This window comes from Anomalospiza imberbis, chromosome 1 (genome assembly GCF_031753505.1).
Source record: "Anomalospiza imberbis isolate Cuckoo-Finch-1a 21T00152 chromosome 1, ASM3175350v1, whole genome shotgun sequence".
NCBI lineage: Eukaryota > Metazoa > Chordata > Aves > Passeriformes > Viduidae > Anomalospiza > Anomalospiza imberbis.
The window spans coordinates 83509613-83527037 of NC_089681.1; the positions used below are offsets into that span (position 1 = coordinate 83509613).

General features: G+C 38.8%; 1 protein-coding gene across 4 annotated transcripts in view; it reads left to right on the forward strand.

Annotated features, from left to right (window-relative positions):
* The window catches only part of MYLK4 (myosin light chain kinase family member 4), a 79750-nt gene extending 62784 nt beyond the window's left edge, over positions 1-16966 (forward strand). For all 4 annotated transcript variants that reach the window (XM_068198225.1, XM_068198209.1, XM_068198218.1 and 1 more), the window contains 10 exons: positions 1654-1759; positions 2647-2740; positions 3775-3884; positions 4989-5130; positions 7390-7460; positions 8192-8320; positions 8841-8993; positions 9328-9400; positions 10904-10979; positions 13275-16966. In XM_068198225.1, coding sequence (XP_068054326.1) covers positions 1654-1759; positions 2647-2740; positions 3775-3884; positions 4989-5130; positions 7390-7460; positions 8192-8320; positions 8841-8993; positions 9328-9400; positions 10904-10951 — 926 coding nt within the window. In that variant the 3' untranslated portion in view covers positions 10952-10979; positions 13275-16966. The remainder of the gene's footprint in view (positions 1-1653; positions 1760-2646; positions 2741-3774; positions 3885-4988; positions 5131-7389; positions 7461-8191; positions 8321-8840; positions 8994-9327; positions 9401-10903; positions 10980-13274) is intronic.
* Positions 16967-17425: the final 459 nt, after the last annotated feature.

The window sequence follows — 17425 nt, forward strand, 5'->3', positions numbered from 1 at the left end:
GAAAAATCTCCTCTGGTTGGAAGGAAAAGAAAAATAGAGGGTCTGTCATGGGGAACATCTTGAAGGCAAAAACTTAAATATAGTTTTGAAAAGCGGTCTGGCGTCTTTAAAAGAATATTCCCTTGCCCAAAGTTTGGCAATGTTTTTAGCTGAGCTTTCAGAACTACATTTTCTTCTGTCACTTACATGCTGGTGCTGATTGAGTTTGTGTTGTTAGAGTCAAATTTTGCCTTAGGTTAGAGATTTTCTTGGCATTTTTTGTCTTGGTATCGTGCAAAGACCCATACTTGCAGTCGTGCAATTCAAACTCTGCAGAATCCCAAGTAGGTGGCAAATTTCCAGAAGCCCCAGCTTTTCACAATTCCTTGACCATGAACTAACTTCCTGACCATGTAAGTTATTAACACTGTCAGAAAAAAATCTAGGTACACAGCTGGTGTCCTGGAAAAATGGACATTCACTGTGAATAAGGACAATCTACTGCCACATTAATGGCCAAAGTGTTCCTGCCAGCTACATGCTGTCATGGGGTCTCTTGTTTGTGTTTTTGATCATTTTCACTGGAGTAATGAATGGTTTTAAAATTGCTCAACAAGCCTCACACAAAAAAGAGCTGGCATTCCAAACCAGAGAGCTCATATTGAAACACTGGGGCTGTAGCCCCCCCAAACAGTTGAAGAAGTATTTGTCACCTTGGTCAGCCAAAGGTCACTCTCAGGAGTATCAATCAAATGAAAAACAACGTGGGTATGAAATTGAAGTCATAACTGCCTGCAAAAAATCCAAATTAAGGCATGGAGGGCTGGTCTCCAGCAGGGATTTTGACATCAGGATGGCAGAAAGGTCCAGCATGTGGAAGTCCAGAAAGTAACACCCAAGACCTGCCAAAACTCCATAGCTGCTGCAGTGCAATGTTGGGAACCATCCCTCCTCTGTGCCCCTCTTTACTTTTTGTCTGCCATCTTTTTTTAAGGACAGAAATTCTTCAGAGCAGCATATGACAGTTACCGTGTGTCCTGAGCCATACTGGAAACCCCAAGTGCTGTCCGCCAGGGTGAAACTCCCTCATGTGCACAAGCTCTAAATGTGATCTTTAAAGGTGATGACCACACTGTGGAGAAGGACAAGCTTTGTCAGTCAGTTAAGAAGGGGATTTTTCACTGTCAACACCAAAAACTAGGAAATATCCTCTTTTAGCTGGGTCTGCAGGAGAGTTGTTTCTCTTCCTACCCCACCAGAGCGTTACAGTACATGCTCAACCTATTAACAGCCCCTGAGGAGGAAATAATATTTTAAAAAATCAGAGATTGGGCTGAATTGCTGAGGCCCCTTGTAAGTATGCAGCTACATTGGTATAGTCTAGTGGTCTTCACTTTGCCTCTCCCAGCTGTTGTACAAAAGACAATAAATAACTTGAAAAGGGAATCCTTGTCTTGGTAGTGAAGCTCCCCAACAACAACCTCTTTTTCTGAGCCAGAACTTCTGAATTAAAACCCTTGTTCAATAACAAAGAAAGACCTGTCTATAAAGCTTACAGTAAGTGTTTTCAGTTCTTAAATGAACTTATATGGGGAAAAGAGGAACTAAAATATGGGATAGACAAGCACTGCATGGGACCGCTTAATTGCTCTCTGTCCGTTTTGTCTTTTTTAGATGATATTCCCACTCCACCAGCACCATTTGATCACCGGATTGTCTCAGCCAAAAGGGTGGGGATCAGCAATTACTATAATGTCAACGAGGATGAAATTCTGGGAGGGTAAGTCAGGTGTAGTAAATCAACTTGGACAGCAAGGCACAAATTTACAGCCAAGCACCCTGGGAGGTGAATAGAGGCAACATGCCCCACTAGAGCTGAAGTCATCAAAGTCTAAGTTCTTACAGTGCTTTATAGAGGGATGGAAAGAGGAGGCTAGTTTTATAGTGAGAGTGAATTTTGGCTTGCTATTTGGCACCGGCAGACTTGGCCTGTGTTTGGCATTGTTCTAGGCCAGCCAGATGCCCTCAGGCTTTATGACAGGGCTCCTAGGATGCTGAAATACTTTACCTCAAATTACAATCAGCAGTATGTAGAGACATATTGTAGTCTTCTTCCTCTCAGTGAGTCTCACCCCTGAAAACACATGCTTATTTTCAGATAGATTAGCAGGCTGATCTGACAGGCCATGGAATTACTTATCTCTCATGCTGACATTATTTAGGAGAGTGGGATACTGTAATTTTCATGGCAGCATACTCTTGGGTAAGGCTTTGTTTAGTCATGAAAACACAACCCTCCCATGCAGGAGAACGATGCAATGGAGAGGGGCAGATGGTGCACAGAAGTGAGCCATTATCCTTACAGGATATCCTTGATATTCCTGGGATTAGTCATTGCAGGTTATGAGGTGAGTATAATGAATCATACAAGTGGGGTAGTACCAGATAGAACTGTGTGTGATGTTGATGTGCCTAAATGAGTAGTAGCAAGTACAATCTACACAATAAAATAGCAACAACAGAACAATTGAAATGAAAGCCAGTGGGGAGAGGATAATTTATGGTTGTTTATAGTTGTTTACATATAGTTGTTACCATATGTTTATGGTTGTTTACACTCAGAGTTGACACCTATATCACTGGCTGATTGTTTCTCCTTCTTTCTAGTGGGCGTTTTGGGCAAGTGCACAAATGTGAAGAGAAAGCAACAGGTCTCAAGCTGGCAGCCAAAATTATAAAAGCACAAGGTCCAAAACAGAAGGTTGGTAGAGAATTATATTAGTCTTTTGTTCCCCAATGGATCACACACTGTTCTTCAGCTATTCAACAGGCCATGACCGAGTGTCTCACTAGCCATCACACTCTTAGGACCTGCTGGAATACCATTAATTCCAGTTCTATTTCCCTTATCCTCCAAAACTTCTAGTAGCTCATCAAAGTACTATTTTGGGGGTGTTTTCTGCTTCTTTTAAATATTATATATATTTTTTCTTTCTATCGCTAATTCTATTAGTGTTTTCTTCAATGGTAAAAACATTTATCAGGCCTGTGACATAGTGTATTCCCTCCCAAGCACATTGTAGCCTTTGCTGCAATGACTTGATGTCAGTGGGGGCAGTGCTGATAACAGACATGATCTGGGCACCTGGCATCAACACAAATACAGATGAGAGGAATTAGTCTGAGCTGTTTTGCAAACCTCTTGGCCATCTGCGACTAGCTTTCACTGGAAAGAAAGGCATGACATCCTTTGTGTGACATGGGTGTCATTAAGGGCATTCAAGAGTGAGATTTGTCTCAGGTAACTGGGGTTACTAAGGTATAGCTGTGGCCCAGCTGATCTCCAAGAATTCCTTTGTGGTGAATGGAGAGAGACTGGCATCCTCATTCAGCATATCTAAAATAGTTGGGCTGAATGGAGGTACCAGTCTCTCTCCTCTGACTGCAAAGTTAGGTTTTGAGGACTGTCCTGGACTTCTTTCAGCTTGATTTTGTACACGTACAGCAGTTTGAACAAAATCCTCCTTTACTTCTCTTTTCCCTTTACATCCCTAGGAGCCTGCTGCTTGTCCATGTGGGCTTTCCTCTTCCTTTTCCAGTAAATACCTTATCACTGAAACACCTCACTCAAGCTCTGAGTTCAGTCCGTTAGTTCCTATAGCTTTGACAATCTGCTGCTGAAGGAGCCCTGAGTTTGGTTGCCACAAGAGAAAACATGAAGATAATGTAGATTTGCTTCAAATGTAGCCTACTTAGGAAAAAAGTATCTGAAGCAATACTCATGGCTCTTTACAGGATGAAGTAAAAAATGAAATCAATGTCATGAACCAGCTGAATCATGTCAACCTCATCCAGCTATATGATGCCTTTGAATCTAAAAATGATATTGTACTCGTCATGGAATAGTAAGTGTGTTCTTTTCTTTTCCTTCCTGTGTTTACTACTTTTGCTAGAATTGTCAATTTCCTTCTCCTGAAATGAGAACTAGAGCTTCTTACAGGTGGAAAATGCATATATGTTCTCATGAACAACAGGAAAAAAATGGGAATTTAAAAGTTTTCCCATGCAGCCATTTTTTTCATTTTTTACAGTAGTCTGCCACATTCCTGGTGCTGTAAAGCAACTGCTTCAATTGAAGATAGAGCTGTGTTACATATCATATCTTTAATTTAATACTTTAATTTGTGTCAGCCGAGAAACAAACCTCTTAAAATATCGCCTATTCTGTGAGGCAAACAAGCAGACATCTTACACCAAAGAGGAGCCAGATGTGGGTGTTACGCTAATCCTTATATGGGGTGCCTGAAAGGATAAACCTGCTTTTTATGATGGGTTATCAGGCTAATTAGGCACAAAATACCCGCCTTAAGCTCAGGTTAAGCAGATGCTGTCTTAAGGAAGCCAAAAAGACCAAAACTAAAACATTAAAATGCATGGCAGAAGGTTCAAAGTTAGGTGAATTTGACTATTCTGGCCATTCTCAGATAGTCCTCTGAATTTGGTCTATCTGATTAACATATCACAAAAGAAAAGTATCTGTGTACCTATGAACAGATAAACTGGAGGCATACTGAAATGTGAAGAGAAATTAAATAATTTTTGTTGACTTTAGATAGTTTGAGATTGACCTTTTGTATCCTGTGTCTCTTAAACTCCAAGGGAAGAAACCACAGATTTAATTGCAGATTCTCTATCACGTTGTCTTGGTTTTTCATGGAACATCATTAATTTCACTGTTACAAACTAAGAACTCAAGACAGCATAATATTAAATTTCAAGATGTTCATGGTTTTCAATGGATGGGGGACTGGACTCTTAGGCCTAGAAGAGGTACAGGCCAGTATGCATCAGAACTCAGATTTTGGGAAGTTCAGATTAAAGTACAAGCTCATCTTACAGAACTTGACTGTGAATGATAAAAATAGTCAATAGTGTGTTTTCTGCATTAGTCTTATTGCATGGGATGGGATTTGAACTTGGTCACTGCTTTATTGTCTTTTTCTCCTTAGTGTGGAAGGAGGAGAATTATTTGACCGAATTATTGATGAAAACTACAATTTGACAGAGATGGATACCATCTCGTTCATAAAGCAGATCTGCAAGGGAATTCAGTACATGCACCAAATGTACATTATTCACTTGGATCTCAAGGTAGAGTTTTGAGATGTATGTTTTGTGCAATGACAGATGTGGAAATTCCATTCTTAATGGTAGGCAATAAAGCTTAGCAGATTCCTGTGGCAGAAACAACAAAGAGTCTTATTCTGCTTTCTTTATTTCAATGCATATTTACTTTAACCACATTGAAATCAGTTAAATTACTACAGGACTAAGTAAATTAGATGAAAATTGTGGTCATATGTCATCAAGCTTCATAGTACTTAAATTTTCCACAGACTGATTTCATAAATATCCAGCAGTTGACTACAAATGCGTTGCTATTTTTAATTTCAATACTTAGGTCCCAAGATATTGCGCAAATATTATTTAGTTCAACGGCACAAGATGCATGTTTTACACATCAGCAGTGGGGTGGCAATTGTCCCTGGTTTTTTACTATGCAGAAAGGCACGAGTGAGTAAAACTAAATTCAAGGATCATTCAGGATCAGTGTAAGCCCACACAATTTTCTGAGGACTACACTTAACTGCTGTTGTCATGAAAAGGCCTCAATAGATAGCCAGATTAAGGGAAAGTACGTTAAAAAGTACTTTCTGAAATGAAAGGAACAAAAATAGTCAGTGATTAATGTAAAAAATACGGCTAGTGTAGCTGAAAGCCGAGAGTAAGGTGGCAGATTCTCTACCATGGACTTACACATGTACAAATACTCTATCATGTATTTGCACATTCTTACTCTGGTCAACTGCAAATGGTCAAGTGACACCCCTTAGAAAACATTTGTTATTATTTTTCATTAAACTGTACACTTGAGATGGCTCTGTTTCCCTTAGCCCAATTTTTTATTAAATAATGGACTTGTTTCTTACCTCTGTTTAGTGCAGGAATAAAATGGGATGATGTCTTTAGTTTTATGACTGGCTAAAAAGCTTCCTAGTAATCCCTGAGCTTTACAATACAGTAAAAAGAAACAAGGAGTGCACAAGATGGTTTTCTCTTTGGTAAGATATTTATAACAGCTGCTGCTTTTGGCTTATAATAACTGAGTTAATATAGTACATCTTTAATGTTGTTAGCATACTGTTATTGCAGTGGTTAAGGAAATGAGCAGATGCTTGTTGGGACCTGCTTCTCTAGCCGATCGATGACCAGACTTACTTTTCACTTTCTCTGTAAACATCCAGTTACCTAGAAACCTGTCAAACAGAAGTTCACAAAGTTCTTTGGGACACATTAATTATGATCTTGAGATGACACAGTTTTAATATGAGGTCAAACTGCTGACAAAAAGATACATATACAATCCAAGAAATTAATCCCAGAGACCTCTTTTCATGTGCTCGCCAGCTACGGCTTCTCCCTTCTATTTTGCTTGTTCATAGATTGCTGTGAGTAACAAATGAGTTTGGGAAAGAAAGCTTGAAATTGAAGGAAAATCATCTTGACGATAATCATCCAGGACCTCAGAAACTATGGACATATGGTGTTTAAAAGTCCTACATATAAAATGAATTAGTAACAGTGACAAAGGTTAACTAATGTTTTAAGTGTTGAGGGCTGTTTTGTTTCAAAGAGGACTCACTGAGCAACAAGACAGAGTAGCTATAAAAGTGCTGGCAGTGAATATGGGACTATGCTTTAGGTATTTACATTTCAAAGACAATTGGCCAAATCCTTCTCTCAGTTCCTTCTGTAAGAATTTGGAGTAATTCTTGGAAGTTAATGGATTCCTGCCAGGAAAGTGAAGAGTAACATTTGGCCCTACGAAAATCCAGAGAAATTTAACATGTGAATCCTGTTTTTTATTAAAACACCTGAAAAAAACATAAAGTTGATGTGACTGGCTTAATATATTAATGTTCGATCTGACAGAACTTTTGAGCACTCAGAAGTGTAAAGCTGTAAGATAATTGCAAAGCCAAAAATATTAAATTTAAAAAAAAAATCAGTGTGAATTTATTAAGGTCTTCAAAATCACAGTGAAAGCATCCTGAAACCCCTCCATGGAAGTCTGCATTCCCTGTCCCCCTCCCCCTAATGAGTTATTTATCTGAACTGCTGCCTTATGTCAAATTGAAAAGCAGTTGGAAAGCACAAAATGTATGGCTCTTATTGCTCTGTGACAGCAAGGGGGGTATCCAGAGAGATCTGAACACGGAGGAAAGCAAAAGGCGCTTATGAGATATTTGCACTGTTATTAGTGTTTTTCTCCCTACAGTTTACTAAAAGCCCAGTTTTTCATACTTGTTTCTCATTCAAGTTTTTTTCTTTTTTTGTTTCTCTTGGCAGCCTGAGAATATCCTGTGCGTTAACCGAGAAGCAAATCAAATAAAAATTATTGATTTTGGATTGGCAAGAAGGTACATCCATGTGTTCTCACTAATCATAAATTAACTAGGAAACAATGAAAAGAGTATTGTATCCCTACAATTATGTATTTGATACATAATGGTCTTCTACTGTTCTTAGGACAAATTTGTTTCTTTGAACCAGGGATATCTTTTAATATGGAATGTTTGGAGCTGAGTGAAAAAGATGTGTCCTGAAACCTTTTTTTCAGGTAGATGGTTGAAAGAGGGCTGATTTTCACTAAGAATGCATATAAGTACCTTGGAATAGCTAAAACGGACAAGGCCAGCGGTACATCTTTTCTAGTCTCTTGTCTCCAGTACTAAGAGATTCTTAAAAAGAGAGTGTCATTGAGGGGTCTTACAATATATGCCATGCTATATCCCTTTCTAGTTTAATTAGGTGCTATAACCTCAGTGAAGGATTTACTGGTTAAAATTTTCATGCCTATGATGTGGAGAAGTCCCAAAAGGATGGTAAGAGGTGCTCTGAGAAGTCCTTGAATTATGAATTTCTTCCTTTTTTTGGCAATTGCTTTTTGTCCTAGTATGATACAAAGCTTGAAAATACTTTTCATTCTATATATGAATATATTTCTTTTTAGTTTGTGCCTCTGTCTGTCCTTGTTTTCCCACTGAAATATCTGTATGATTCTGGAATTCCTCTAAGTGCTAAACAATTGATGATGAAACATTAATAAGAACTGTAATTGATGTCCTTTGTTAATGTTTCCATTTCCTAGATATAAACCCAGGGAAAAACTTCGAGTTAACTTTGGGACTCCAGAATTTCTTGCTCCTGAAGTTGTGAATTATGAGTTTGTCTCTTTTCCTACAGACATGTGGAGTTTAGGAGTCATTGCTTATATGCTGTAAGTAGGATCCAGTATCTGATTTGTAAGCTGTTTCTAGGTTGAACTGTGTCAGTCATCCAAGTTTGCTGTTATACTGGAAGAGTGAAAAACTGTGTACCCAAAATAGGAAATGTAGACTTCTTTTCGAGTTCCATATTGAGAAATCTCTCCTCTTTTCAAATTGCCATGAACTTTTAATCTTTGCTTTTTTGCACATCTCTCAGGAGTGTTTGAGCATCACACTTCCAGAATAATGTAAGTTGCTTGGTAAATTCACAGTGGTTAGTACAAGAGTGGTCAGATGTCTAGAAAATATGACCTACCATGAAAGACAGTAATGCTTCGTGTGTTAGAGAAGAGGGCTGATTATTTAAATATGTAAATAGATGAGAAAACGGGAATGGTCTGGAGACCTTCTTAGAGAGTAGTATTTTTTAAGTTAGGCCAGAGTGATAGAACAATCTTAGCTAGCACATTGGAGACCAGGTACAGGAAGAGGAAAAGACAGGAGAACTGAACATTTTCCTTTTTACTTCAGCCTCACTGGATTGTCTCCTTTTTTGGGTGATGACGACAATGAGACCCTCAACAATATCCTGGCCTGTAACTGGGATTTTGAAGATGAGGAATTTCGAGATGTTTCTGATGAGGCCAAAGATTTCATATCAAAGCTTCTCATCAAGGAAAAATGGTATATAATCCTGTATCTTTGAAATGTGTATTTCATGCTGTTATGACATACTTTGTCACTTGTGCTGCTCCACTGAAGAGCTAACATAAGTTTTTTATGTTACATACAGTATTATAATTATACTTCATTGATGTTGTTCATTGTATCCATCAAATGCTCTGAAATTACCTGAATATATTTTTGCTGTGAAACAAAACTTAATTAATCTGCTGTCTGTCATACTGTTCTGAAATGACAGCGCTGCAAGATGGCAGAACACATGACCTGTAGCAGATAATTGCTGAATTCTGAGATTCTGGGAAAAACTCTTAATAGCATTCTGGTTTTCCTCTAGCTGGAGATTAAGTGCAACTGCTGCCTTAAAACACCCATGGTTAACAGACCACAAGCTCCACTGCAGACTCCAGGTCCCTACATTTAAATATCCTTGTGCATCTACTGTTGCCCTCTTGTGCTGCCACATCACTTTGCTTTGACATTTTTCTTAACTTCGTTTGAGTCTTTGTTACTGATTCATTTCTTGCCACTTTGATCCACATGCGTCCCATTGCTTTTTTTTAGCTGTTAGAATTTGCATGCTATCATTGGCTCATCAGTTCTTGCATGTCTGGGAGGAAATATAAGATCCTGCAATGCTGTGTGTTTCTGAGTGGATCAGTTTCTCATCAAAATGAAAGTATTTACAAAATGAGCACTGAATTATCATATGAAAATGATTTTCCAGCTGGGGATGATTCTTGTTGCTCTCCTGAAGATGCCCCCTGAGTGTTGTTTCATCCTACTCTTCCAAAGAGATACCTTTCCCAACAGAGCTTGGAACTTCACTTGGTGCATACCTTGGTACTTGAGCACCTTCTTGCCCTTCAGTGGTAGCCAGCTTAGTGGCCAACACAGAAGAAGTTATTTGTTCAATTCAGTTGGGCTCAGCTGGAGAAGCAACAAGGTTTTAAATCACTTAGATTATTCCTGTGTCAGTAATTTTTGGAGATTCACTCTGTTGGTGACACCTCTGTTGGCTCTTTCTAAATGAATCCACTCTGTGGTTCAGTGGTTCACAAGGGGATAATTTTAAGCAGGTTTCAGAATTTTTACCGCATTTGAAGTGCAATATTCACTTCTTCCTTTGCAGGCAAAACACTTCTGTTTTAAATAAAATGACTGCTGTATTGCCTAGGATGTATATGTCAAGGTGCATTTTTGTATACAGCCATCATTAAGAATTAATAGATTATATTATTAATTAACAAAATAATGTTAATAAAATTAAAGATTATGATGATAATCGGGCAGAGGTAGCCCTACTGATAAGGCAGTGGGATGGACTGAGTATCGTCTTGTCAGCTCTGTCCTTGCAAAATGTTCTTGTTATAGACTAAGGATAACCAGAATTACTATAAAATAGGATACAAAAAATCAAATAAAGTACTCTAATTTTCACTTAAACTTAGTTTTTGTTGTATCTCCAAGAATAGCAATGCCCATGAGATTATTAGAAGATTTGTAAGTTTGTGTGCACAGTCAAAATAGAAGTGTTTGTCATAGTTAATGTATCTTCAGAGTTTTTGTAGGATATAATTTGACTCCTTTAGTTGGGCTCCATTGAAGCCATCATTTCTGCAGTCTGGGGAACACACAGTCTTTTCCAAATGCTGCAAGAGCACAGACTGCTGTCCTTCCTATCACTAGGTTTTTTTCCTCAGGAAACCCTACCCTAATGCAAACCTTACAGCTCATGTTGTCCTTTGCATCTTCTCCTGCAATGTATTTTATTCATACTTTTGCTTTGCAAAATAGCTTCACTAAACATGCTGATGTTGCAGTGTTCTTCTGCCATTACCTTAAGTAGAAGTAAGACATGATTGCTCTTCAATTAGTGCTCCAATAACAGTATCTTTTTTTTTTCCCCTTAGAAAAAGGCTAAAGGTGACTGTGTGTCTCAAGCACCCCTGGCTCAATAACCTCTCTGAAGGAGCTGCCAAACAGAAGGTTTGTTTCAGGTCCCAAATGTTCCTTCAGATGTAAAAGCTGTAGCCCCTGTGGAAGGGATTAGTGGACAGCTGAAAACCTTGGGTAGTCCAAAGTGCACGGTCCAAACTGTATTCACCACAACCATCCCTGCTGCTGTCTGGAAAGCATTCAAAATGTAAACTGGCTCTATTACTTATACCAAGTAACAGCAATGTGCAAAATAATTAATGGGTATGGAGCCATATGTGCTGCAAACCCTGGCCATTTTAGAGGGAATGGTTATGCTCCCACTGGCTCTCATGGGGCAGGGATTTCACCCAATAATTTTTCAGTGTTGAGAGCTTACGGGTTTTCATGCTGTGGTTAGAAGTACTGTTTAAAAAGGGTAGAAATATGAAAAATAATAACTTTATAGGAGAGGCACGGGCCAGACCCTCAGGGCAGCTTGACTAACTGGAGCAAAATCAAAGCAAGGTGACCCCTAAAAGAAGCTACTCTGCATGTACGAGGACCCAGTTCTGACAAGGCACTTACCTTCCCTGTTAGCAACTCAAATGAGTTTGACAGAGCATCTCTCTGTCCTTTTCCCCTGACTCCTTGTCTTTGCCCTTTCATTAACAAACAGTTCATTAGTGGTTCTCAGGCTGGCTTGGTTGCCTTCCCTGGGGATGAGGCAGACTTAAGTCTGCTCTCTTTTTCTGTCCCTGGTCTTTGACCAATGCAAACTCACTCGGCCACTTTGAAATTGCGCTGCCTCAGGAGGTGCAGTGTCTCCATAAATCAATACCCCAATTCCTACCACCACTTTCACCAATTACCACAAAAATTGGTGGCTCTGTTCAGGGACCAGGGGAACTGCTCAAAGGTTCTGGAGGCCATCTCTGGGCAAAACTCGGTGAACGATCAAGATGTGAATTAGGCTGAGAACACACACATACACCGTAAAACCACTTCCTTTTAGTAGTGCGTCATGAGTAACAACAGGATGCCAAAATAAAATAGTCCACCTTTCACCACTTGCCAAAAGGCAAGTTTTTAATGGTGCCATCATTTATCATCTGCTTGGTAGGTCAAGTGATATATCGGCCTTTTTTGCAACAAGTTTTTTCCAGGAACATGTGGAAAACAGAGTATTGTGAGAGGTTGAAATTTTTGTTCTGACTAAGTAAGATTAGAGCAGATTTTATACAGTGTAGTGTAGTAACACAGAAGGTAATGATCTTTACATGAGCTATTCCAGAGACATGAAGATGCCTTTGAGTGCATACAGTGGAAGCCAGTAAGGACCAATGTACCATTATTACATCCCACTTGCTCTTTGAAGCCATGCAACTTCCTGATATGGTAATATCTGAACATTGGCTTCTGGAGTAGAAATCCAGTGGAAATTTATACCTCTTTGTGATCCTCAGTATTCACACTCACTTCATGGGTGCTGAGACAGATTCCATGAAGCTTTGGTCCACTCACCTGTGTTCTTCTATACAGTAGATTTCTAAACAGGTTTTCCAGCCCTGTAGTGTTTTTATCTGGATTTCCCATTTCAAACCACTAACTTGTGGCAACAAACACAACAACAAAATGGTGAAAATTCTCCCTCTGTAATGCAGGAAGCACTGTATTACACAATTTTCTGTTACAACCAAAGTCAACTTTAAGATAAATTGGCTGTCCAACAGCAGTCAAAATTATTTTTAAATAAACTTTTAATAGCTCTGTAACATAGTAACCTACCCATGATCTAACTTGCAGGAAAATCTGGTTTTGGCTTTTGCAGTGTTATTTCCTCTGTGTGTGTTTTTCTTTTTGGAGTTTATTTGAGTTTACTTAATGAGTGGATCTAAAGTCATAGCTGTGCTTTATTTTTAAAGAATCCCTTTAGCTATTTTTATCAGGCAAGTAGTATGGTTACCACATTTAACCCAAAATAATGTGCTCAAGTGCCAGTTGATTTAAACCTGGCATTATAAATGCTTGCAGTGGTAACACAAATAAGTGGAGAGGTTTGCAGCATGTCTTTGCATCCCATGATCTATATGGCAAGAGAGGTAAAAAAAGCAGAGTAGCTGCATTTGAAGAGATAACTCCAGGATCAATTCTCCACTTAACAAAGAAGCCTTGTCTTTTTAATATTGTATAAAACATTTCACAGAAAAGGTGGCTGTGAGAATCCTTTGTAAGCAAGAAGCTTCAGTGCTGCTTTCTTTTCTTTTTGCACAAAGAAACCACCATGTGGTCATCCCAGAACACTTAACCAAATGAAAAAAAATATACTGCTGAATTAACTGGATTCTTGTTTTATTTATTTTGCAGAAAAGCTGCTGTGTGGTTACTGCTGCTAAGAGATTTGAAAATATCAGCAGTCTCGGTGCTTTAACCCCCTGCCATGACTGAGACTTCTACTAAATGGACCAACAGCACTTAAGTTGCAGGACAAGTCCCAGCATTGTGGAGCTGCTTCTTCTCTATTCAGCTGTTAAAAGAAAGAAAGTATTTCTCTGGGTTGCAGGAATGTGTTTCTTCTGAAGCAGCATGTTCTCCATGCCTGCAAGTGCTACATTAGCTTGGTTTTGTAATGAACTTTTCTCTATCTAGTCTTATATCCTCAATTACTTACCAAAGGCTCCTTAAAGTTTAAATTATCATGTAAAATTAACTGTTTCTCATCTGAGCCCAGAAGGCAATCTGTCACTATGTTATATCTGTATCCAACGTTAATTTGACACTGGAGTCAAATAATTTAAAAAAACCCAAAAAACCTAAAAAAATTGCAGCAAATTTAAAGCTGCCTTCAGTAGAAGATTTGAAGTTTGTTATTCCTGTCACACTAAAATGAGTTAAGGATTAGCTCAACCAGAGTTAAAGCCATGTTAATGTAACACCAGTGGAAAGGAGAAATGAGCTTTCCTTGTGTACAGGTGAATTTGCAACTGTGGTACAGTACATTTCAGCATTTTTCAGCTTGATGAATTACTGCTTGCTGTAAATACACTTGGATTAATTAAACAAGAAAGAGAACAAGGCACTATTCACTTGTACCCGTGCAGACCCTGTTCTCCAAAATGCAAATATAATACTTTAACAGAAGGTGATTTTATATCAGCTAATCTGTTTAATGCAAATTTAACTGATTAGGACCACTGGCAAAGAGGAGAGTCAGTGCTTTGCTCATTATAACCTCTGAGTACAGACTCAAAGTAAAAATCCGCTATATTTCTGAAGTTTTCTTATCTTGCTCCCAAGCCTTTCTGATTCTTAACTAGGTAAAAAAAATAGGAGGAATAGGCTGAATTCTTCACCTGAAATTTTTTGATTATGTCTCATCACTAAGTGAATCTAAATTGCCAAGGTTTGAAGTTAAAATAATGAGACTCCCTGCTGTATATGGCTTTCTTGCTTCTTGGTTTCAGAACTACATAAATGCAAATTGTAGTGAGTATTTTATTTAATCATGCTGTTGTGCTGTTTTTACATTGTCTTTGCTTAATCCAGTTCTGATCAAACCACATATTAACATAGCTATCTCTATATATTTATCTATGCATTTCATATGTTTATATATTTAAGTTCTGTCTTTTTAAAAAAGGGATCAACATAAAGACAAAACAGTATTATTCATCACCACGCAATGACTTGCTTCTTACACCTTTGTCCTTTCTGGATAGCATTCATTTTGAAGTAAAAAGGGGCCCATTAATGGGACATCATGACCATCACACTCTTCGCAGCCACTTTGAACCAATGTTTTAAAATCATTGTAGTACATCCCTTAAGACTGCTCCTGTAAATGAAGGCTTCTTACAACTGTGACATCTTGGTAATACTGATGTGATGCACCAGAGGTTGCAAATTCTGCTATCACGCACTGACACACCATGTAACTTTTATACGATATAGAGCACTGCCACCTTCAAATCCTCATCTGTAGTCTTTACTAAAGTAAACTTTGACAAGCAGAAATGGAAGTTTCTTTGGGAAATGACTGAGTGGTCTCAAAGCAAGAAAATGAGCATACGACTCCTAGGTAGAAACTGGGCTGCTTGTTTTTAGTCACCATTTATATTTGCCTGGTCAAAATGAATAGAAAAGTTGACTTTCTGTTAGGGCTGGAGTTCCCATTCCTGTTCTGACTGTCTTCAAGATATTGTAGCTTCTTGTACAGTAAACAACTTAATGATCAGACTAAAATGCAACAAAACATTTTGGAATTACAGGATCTCATTATGCACTTTAGTGCCATTGTTGTAGAATTGGATCAGGGTTTTGTTTTTCCTTTCCTTTGTTTTTTCCTATCCATTTACATGGATAAATTGTGTGTAATTTTGACTCTTATTAACTATACTAAAATAATAGTGTGACTACAGTATTTTCTGCTTTGTTGCTCAGTTGAATTAAGAGGATTTATTATTTGTTGATATATACATCTGAGTAGTAATTAAGAGCTTAGTGCCATGAAGATCAGCCCAGTGTTAGAATGTGTTGCGCTGAATTAACCACAAATCCTCCAGGAGTTGTAGGAAAATGTGACCTCTGTTGAGCACATCCCCCAAATTCTTCTGTACAGTGCTCTGTCAGAAATAGGAAAGCATGGGAGGATAGAAGAGCTGGACATATTTCCCCCACCTTGAGAATTTAGGCATGAGTTGAGGAGGGGACCCCTCAGCAGCCTCTGGCTTGTGCTACTGGGCAGTGTGCTAACATAATTAAGGCATTTAACTTCCATTCTTCATACCATGGATAATGGTGGTCACACTCTAGAGTCTTGTCTGTAAATTGTCCCACTGTTTCATTCTTGGAACAGCTCCTGCAGTAGGGGCTGAATTTCAGGGAGGGCCAATCAGAGGAGGTTGGACTGAGCAAGTCTCTGCAGTGACTGAAGGTGCCATTTGGTGCCCAGGGTTAACCCCAAGTGGGGCTGCAGGTGTCCAGTGGAGGAAAAAAGAATCCTGAGTGCACTTCTGCTTTTTGCTTCACAGGTGCTGGATCTGCAGCACCAAGGCAAAAGGGAGGTACCTTACCTAGGGCCTTACTGTCACCAAGGGTAAAAAATTATGCTACTGTGTAATCATCACTGCTGTGTATAGCAATGTGCCTGAGAAAAATGTCTCCAGAGATGTTAATTTGTGTCTTGTATCCACCTCAACATGAGAAAGAGCTTCTTTACATTGAGGGTGGCAGAGGACTGGAAAAGGCTGCCCAGGGAGATCATGGAGTCTCCCTCTCTGTAGATGTTCCAACCCTGCCTTGATGTGTTCCTGTGTCATCTGCTTTAGGTGACCCTGCCTAGGCAAGAGGGTTGGACTGGATGATCTCCAGAGGTCCCCTTCAACCCTAAAAATTCTGTAATTCTGTGATTCTGGGATCTTTACTGGTTGTTGTAATTTTAATAAATAATAGATTGAGATAGATTCTTTTAGTGGCTTCCTAATTGTGTCTCATTGCACATTGAGCAGCATGCTGTTTTGTGTGTGTGCTCACATATGTATGTTTGATTTGGGTTGTTTTACTTTGCCCTTCCTCTGGAAACATTCTAGGGTGAGTTGGACAGGCTTGTAAGCAACCTGATCAAGTGGGAGACCTCATTTCTCATTGCAGGAAGGTTGGACTAGATGACTTTTAAAGGTCCTGTCCAACTCAAACTATTCTATGATTCTATGATTTTATGATTTGAGTATGTTCTGTAATGACTAATAGCTAAGTCCTGCTGTGTTAAATCATTGGTTTGACACATCATCATTTATTTTCTACTAGGTCAAAATACTAAGGCTACTAGGGTCTGATAAGTCACCTACATCTGTATGAGTTTGCTTATAATTTTTGCTACATATTGGCTTATGTGATTGCATTTGGAAACTGAATTGCTGTGCTTATGAGCAGGTTTGGGTGTGAAAGGCACTGTTCTAGCTGCTTTTTATTCCATTTAGCTGCATACTCACGGACAGACAGGGATGACTGCAGGTACCTCAAGAGTGGTATAGAAACATCAGTTGTGGTGGGAGGGATGAAGTACCAGATGCAGTGCTTGTTTTGTGTATTTCTCCTGACATGTAAAAATAAAAAATAAAATCCTAGGAACATGACAACTATCACCTGGCACTCATAAGAATCAGGACACTGTCCTTCCCAGTCCTATAAATGCAGCAGGTATACTGGATGCCAGATATACTAGAGTAGTCTAAGATTGATATCAAAATTAGAAGCAAATATACTTGGTACAAGATGGGACATCAGTGGTTTTTCAACTGTTTTTATATGTTGTATATCCCAATGATTATGAAATGGGTAAGAACCTCTTCTGCAGAAAGATCTCCATGCTATCATGTCCATGTTTGTGAATGCCTGCAGCCAGTTGCTCCTCTGGGTACCCTCACAGCATAAGCAGTCGGCAACCTGGACAATCCACTCTGGAGATTACAAGAGCAGCTGCTTTTTAATTTCATTTTTATATTACATCTAATGTCAGA